Source organism: Ovis canadensis, chromosome 18 (assembly GCF_042477335.2).
Source record: "Ovis canadensis isolate MfBH-ARS-UI-01 breed Bighorn chromosome 18, ARS-UI_OviCan_v2, whole genome shotgun sequence".
In the NCBI taxonomy this organism is placed as follows: domain Eukaryota; kingdom Metazoa; phylum Chordata; class Mammalia; order Artiodactyla; family Bovidae; genus Ovis; species Ovis canadensis.
The window spans coordinates 28,448,963-28,455,863 of record NC_091262.1 but is presented as its reverse complement, the minus strand read 5'-3'; the positions used below and the strand labels follow the sequence as shown (position 1 = coordinate 28,455,863).

The 6,901-nt window shown below is 43.2% G+C and overlaps 1 protein-coding gene across 2 annotated transcripts in view; it reads left to right on the top strand.

Moving 5' to 3' along the window:
* Positions 1-238: 238 nt before the first annotated feature.
* The window catches only part of SV2B (synaptic vesicle glycoprotein 2B), a 97,167-nt gene continuing 90,504 nt past the window's right edge, over positions 239-6,901 (top strand). For both annotated transcript variants that reach the window (XM_069559262.1, XM_069559261.1), the window contains exon 1: positions 239-1,024. In XM_069559262.1, coding sequence (XP_069415363.1) covers positions 574-1,024 — 451 coding nt within the window. In that variant the 5' untranslated portion in view covers positions 239-573. The remainder of the gene's footprint in view (positions 1,025-6,901) is intronic.

Genomic DNA, 6,901 nt, shown 5'->3' with positions numbered 1-6,901 from the left:
TATTAATATAAGACTTGACCCCTCTCATGGGTTAATCAATGCTTCCAAGGGCTCTCTGACCACTGTTCTTTCTCACTGATTTGAGGCTTATTCATTTGATATGAATCTGATGTCTAATCAAGATGTCCTCCACCTTACACATGAAACCTTGGCACTAATAAATATATTTGTTCAATTCTGAGAGTAACTTGCTAGAATTTCTACATTTCATAACACTCTTTCCTTTCTTTCACTCCAGAGCATAACCTTCAGTGGCAGAACAAATCAGGCCAGTCAGCAAGCTGCCAAGCCCTGTGGGCTCCTTGTCAAGGAGAACAGCTGGACCCATTTCTAATCAACGTTCAACACAACACCTTTGGATTGCCGAAGGAGACCAGGCCAGACTTTGAAACTTTTCAAAGACTTCCAGTAGCCACTGAATGCAAAAAGACAAAGGGTGTCACATTCACCCAAGGAGTCTACATTTAAACGTCTGTACCTAGCATGGATGATGGTTATTGAGACAGCCCAAATCTCTATCGCAGTGAAAGGAATATAGCTCACGAGGCAAGCAGGCAGTCCCAGAACCGAGGAATGGATGACTACAAGTATCAGGACCACTATGAGGGCTATGCCCCCGGTGATGGCTACTATCGTGGCAACGAGTCCAATCCAGAAGAGGATGCGCAGAGTGACGTTACGGAAGGCCACGATGAGGAAGACGAGATCTACGAGGGCGAGTACCAGGGCATCCCTCACCCAGATGACGTCAAGGCCAAGCAGGCCAAGATGGCGCCCTCCCGGGCAGATGGTCTCCGGGGCCAGGCAGACCTGCAGGCCGAGCGGATGGAAGACGAGGAGCAGCTGGCGCACCAGTACGAGACCATCATTGATGAGTGTGGCCATGGGCGCTTCCAGTGGACCCTCTTTTTCGTTTTGGGTTTGGCCCTGATGGCTGATGGGGTGGAAGTGTTCGTGGTGAGTTTTGCCCTGCCCAGTGCCGAGAAGGACATGTGTCTCTCTAGTTCCAAGAAAGGAATGCTTGGTAAGTAGAAGTTTTCAGAGCTCATTCTCTTTGTGGCGTGAAAATCTGAAGCGGGAAAGAGCGGTATAATTTGTATAGCACCTGTCACTCTTGGGCGTCTTAAATCTACCATAATGTCCTTGCAGCACTATCATTTTACATCCGTTTTGTCATGAAGGTGTTTTTATCTCAGAGACTTTAATAGGCACAGGCTTACAAAGCTGATAGATATTGGAGCTTAGGTTCCTACTGAGAACTGTCTGACTCTCAAGACTTTAGTTCTTTTCTCCAAGTATTTTTTTTAAAAATTGAAGTACAGCTGATGTACAGTATTATATGTTACAGGCATACAATATAGGGATTCACAAATTTTAAAGGTTATACTTCCTTCTCCTCCTCCCTGAGAGTCTGATTTCTCTCTTCTTTATATTAAGTCATCTTCCATATCCAAATAACAAATTCGTTTTGTGTGTGTGCGTGTCTCTTCCACTCAGTGCTCCTCTCTGACTTTCCAGAATCCGTTAGCATCTGCTCCTGGTTTCTCTTGTATATAAGTGTTAGTGGGCCGAATGCCCGTGTGTCTTGGCGGTAAATGCTGGGCTGAGCCACCCGCTGAGCCCCTGCAGGCTGTTGGGAGCCACACTGTGAGGCACAGATGGAGTCCGTGGGACGGAGGACGGGAGCTTGGCAAATCCTTGATGAGACTAGCACCATCAGAGCCAGACTTCAGATCTCAGGGCTTGAGGCACAGAGAATTTTGTGAAGTTAGAGTGTGGGCATAAATAGTGTGGCATAGAAGAGATTCATCAAAATGTAGACAAGGGCTTGTCTTGGTCATTAAATGTCCTACAAAACATATTCATTCTCTAAATTCACCATCCATACAGTTGATTGTTTAGCAAATGTACAGTTTCAGAGAACTTACCGTGAGTCAGGTTCTTACTCGAGACTGAGACACTTTAATCGTTATGACCCTCAAGAACTCAAAATCCGTCCAGCAGTTTAGTTGATTCAGCAAATATTTCTTGTTTGTGTACCATGTTTTGGTCTTTCTGCTCCAGCCCTGGAGAAAAAAATATTGAACAAGGTAGATGTTGTCCTTGCCTCTCAAAGAACTTATGTAAAGTAGGACAGATAGACATTAACAGAGAATTATTTGATTATGGTAAGGATGCATGCTTTCAAACATTCTGTGCCACTCTGGCCCCACTGCTTGCTTTAGAGCAGGGACTGACAAACATTTTCTCTACAGGTCTAGATGGTCTCTGTCGCCACTACTCAACTCTGCCTCTAGCACAAAAGAGGCCATAGACAATATGCAAACAAACAGGCACAACTGTGTTCCAATAAAACTTTATTTAGAAAAATGTAGCAGGCTGAATTTAGCCTATGGGTTATAGTTCACTGGCCCCTGATTTACAGCCACAATAAATAGGACTAGGATAAAAAAATGGAGAAAACATCTGCATAAAGAACTATCCCTGGAGGCTTTTAAAAATGGTTTTATAGACTCACAGATGTAGTAAATAGATTTGTGGTTGCCAAAGGGAAGTGGGGGTAGGGGGAGGGAAGGAATGGGAATCTGGGATTAGCAGAGGCAAACTGTTATATGTAGGATGGATACATCGTAAGGTCATACAAGGAACTATATTCAATATTCTGTGATAAGCTGTAATGGAAAATAATATGAAAAATACCTATCTATATTTAGAGAGACCTATACATCTGAATCACTTTGCTGAACAGAAGAATTTATGCAACATTGTGAATCAGCTATACTTCAATAAAACTTTTTAAAAAGAAGCATACAGGCCACTATCCCTAATGAATATAAATGTGAAAAAAAAATCAGCCTTAAAGAAGAAGTAAATTCTAACACAAGCTACAACATGGATGAAATGAGTTACACTAAGTGGAATAAACCACACACACCCACGTTTTTTATTTATTCCTATTTAATTAAAGTTAAAGGGACCTTTAAAATTATGAGATCTCTGTCCGGTATGGCTATCAGGGAACCAAAAGAGACCAAGTATATACAAACAAAAGAAATGACTCAAGAAGCAAGATGTCACCCAGAGTTTTTTTTTTATTGTTTTAAAATAATAAAAATTATTATTATTTTTATTAGCAAAATTTTGCTGTCTCTTCAAGTTTCAACAGACTTTTTAAAAAGGGCAAAAACCAAAATGAATCCCAACCCCCTGACCAAACAAAACTGTTGCCTGTTGATCTAAACATTCCCAAGACCATTAATTTGTTTTGTGGAACAAAACAGGTTTCGACTGAAACCCTGGATTCCTATTAGTCCAAATTGGCATGTCAGTAATGACTTCATGCCCTCTTGGTCTCTCCACTACCCTGGTACCCGACAACCTCATTAACAGCCGGCTCGCAGGGCAAATGCTGGGAATTGAGGAAACATGGTCCCAATCTGGAGACGCGACATTGTCAAGTTTTGCTTTCAGTGTTTACGATGAAGATGCTATGACTCAGCCCAAGAGGGGCAGGCAGACCCCTGACAGAGATGGACTCCCGTATGTGCCTGTGGGGCCCCCTTAACGGGTCCAGGGAGGTGGGTGACTGGAGAGTCTCATCAGGCTGGCTTCGCTATGCATTTTCTCATGTCAGCTGCATAGTCACCATGGTGCTTATAGGAATTTTTGTCCCATTTGTACATATCAGGAAGCAGACTCAGTGAGCTGTATTCGATGGCACATAGTAATTGCTGGAGCTGGACTTTCAACCCAGGTTTTTCTGATTTTAGGATCTGTGCTGATTCTGCTACACCATACAGCCTTTCTTTCATGCATGGTCTTTAGGAAGGAGGTCATGCCATGGGGAAGACTTCTCTCCAGTCATCAGGCACCCCATAGGGTACCTGAACACCATGAATTTCTTCCAACAGAGAGGTAGCATGGTGTGGGGAACGTTGCCAGTGTGGACACTGGTGTCTGTCAACAAGGTTTTGGCAACTGGCTTTGTCATTTATCTTTCCTGGCAAGTGACCTTGGGCAAGTTATCACTTCTTTAATGATCAATTTTTCCTATATATGGAATAGGGTAATGATACATCTGTTGCAAGGATTATATGAGATAAAGCTGGTAAGCCCCATGCCCACTAAACTACTGTTAGTTCTTGTTACTTTGTATTATTACAGCCTCCCTGCAGCATTTATAGTGAGTTGCAGTTCCCTGGTGGCTCAGTGGTAAAGAACCTGCCTGCTAAGGCAGGAGATGCAGGAGACACAGGTTCGATCCCTGGGCTGGAAATATCCCCTGGAGAAGGAAATGGCAACCCACTCCAGTACTCTTGCCTGGGAAATCCCATGGACAGAGGAGCCTGGTGGACTACAGTCCATGGGGTTGAGAAGAGTCAGACATGACTGAAGCAACTTAGCACAGTTGTACTGAGATCATGGAACAGCCTGGACCCTGCAGCCACGTGGACCCGGCCTCCTCCGATTCTTAGGAGAATGACTTTGGGAATTACTTAGCTACTCTGTACTCAGTTTCCTTCTCTGCAAAATGGAGCAGCTAAAGATATCTCACGTCATAGGATTTTTGAGGACTAAATGAGTTTAATGCATTTAACTTGCCTGAAACGGTGGCTGCCCATTATAGGTGCTCAAGATATTTTAATTATTATTGCTAAGGTTGTTTCTTTCTTTACTTATTTTTTAAAATATTAATTTATTTATTTTAATTGGAGGCTAATTACTTTACAATATTGTATTGGTTTTGCCATACATCAACATGAATCTGCCACAAGTATACACGTGTTCCCCATCCTGAACCCCCCTCCCTCCTCCCTCCCTGTACCATCCCTCTGGGTCATCCCAGTGCACCAGCCCCAAGCATCCAGTATCATGCATTGAACCTGGGCTGGCGACTCGTTTCATATATGATATTATACATGTTTCAATGCCATTCTCCCAAATCATCCCACCCTCTCCCTCTCCCACAGAGTCCAAAAGGCTGTTCTACACATTCTAAGAAATAATTGTGCTTAGTTGCTCAGTTGTGTGCAACTCTTTGTGACCCGATGGACTGTAGCCTGCCAGGCTCCTCTGTCCGTGGGGTTTATTTATTATTTATTTGGAATGCTCTGGGTCTTAGTTGAGACTTGAGGGATTTTCTCTGTGGCACACAGGGTCTTCCATCTTCCTGGGGGCACGTGGGATCTTTAGCTGTGGCATGTGAGATCTTGTTCTCCTACCAGGAATCAAACCCAGGCCTCCCTTCATTGGGAGAGCAGAGTCTTACCCAGTGGACCACCAAGGAAGTCCCTGTGGAGGCTGCTGTCATTACTAAGTGGATTGCTTGATCATGGTGACTCACCCAAATTCAGGACTCGATTTTCTCAGGTGCCATCGCGCATTCCTTTCACCCAAGATTATTAATAGTAGGTTTTGAAGGTCAAGCTTCCCTACCGAGGCTGGTGAAAAGACCTTTTCTTTCAGGTGCTAAGCTAGTTCTTTCTTTCCCCTCCCTGGTGTTTTTTCGTAAGACAATTTTTTAGAGCAGTTTCAGATTCACAGACAAATTGAGAGGAAGGTGTTCAGATATTTTGCTTAAGTCCCTGCCCCTACATATGTATAGTTTCCTATTATCCATATCCTCCTTCCAGAGTGTACATTGTTACAACTGATGAACCTACATTGACACATTCACCCAAAGTCCATTGTTTATTTTGCACCTTAGGGTGCAGTCTTGGTGTGATACATTCAATGAGCTGGACAAATGTATAATGATACATAGCCGTCATTATAGTGTCTTACAGAGTATTGTCACTGCCTTAAAAATTCCTCGTGTTCCGCCTATTCATCCCTTCCCTCTTCCCCAATTTCTGGAAACCACTGATTTTTTTTTTCTTTTACTGTCTTCATAAGGTTTTGCCTTTTCCAGAATTTCGTACAATTGGACTCATATAGTATGTAGCCATTTCAAATTGGCTTCTTTTGCTCAGTAATATGCATGCAAGTTTCCTCCCTGTCTTAGGATGGATTGATAGCAAATGCCTTTCTAGGGTTGAATAATATTCCATTATTTGTATGTACCACAGTTTTATTTATCCATTCGCCTACCAAAGGGCATCTTGGTTGCTTCCAAGCTTTGACAGTTGTGAATAAAGCTGCTATAAATGTCCATGTGCAGGTTTTTGTATGGATAGTTAGTTTTCAGCTCCTTTGGGTATCAAGGTGTGTGATTGCTGGATTGTATGGGAAGAATGAGTTTGGTTTTGTAAGAGACTGCCAAACTGTCTCCTAAAGGGGCTGTACCATTTTGCATTCCCAGCAGCGTGTATAAGAGCTTCTGTTGCTCCACATCCTCAGCAGTATATGCTGTCTTCAGCGTTCTGGATTTGGTCATTCTAATAGGTGTGATGTGGTATCTTGCTGTTTTAGCTCGCATTACTCTGATGACCTATGATGTGGAGCATCATTCCCTATACTCATTTGCTATCTGCATACCTTCTGTATGGCTTCCCGTGGCTCAGCGGTAAAGAACCCGCCTACCAATGAAGGAGACATGGGTTCAGTCCCTGGGTTGAGAAGATCCCCTGGAAGAGGAAATGGCAACCCTCTCCAGGATTCTTGTCTGGGAAATCCCATCGTACAGAGGAGCCTGGTGGGCTACACAGTCCATGGGGTCACAAAAGTGTCAGACATGACTTAGTGACTAAACAAGCATCCTTCTTTGGTGAAGTGTCTATTAAGGTCTTTGAAAGTGAAAGTGAAAGTCGCTTAGTTGTGTCCGACTTTGTGTGACCCCATGGACTGTAGTCCAACGAGCTCCTCTGTCCATGGAATTCTCCAGGCAAGAATACTGGAGTTGTTAAGTTAGGTTTTTTACTTCCTTATTGTTGAGTTTTAAGAGTTCTTTGTAGTTTTTGGA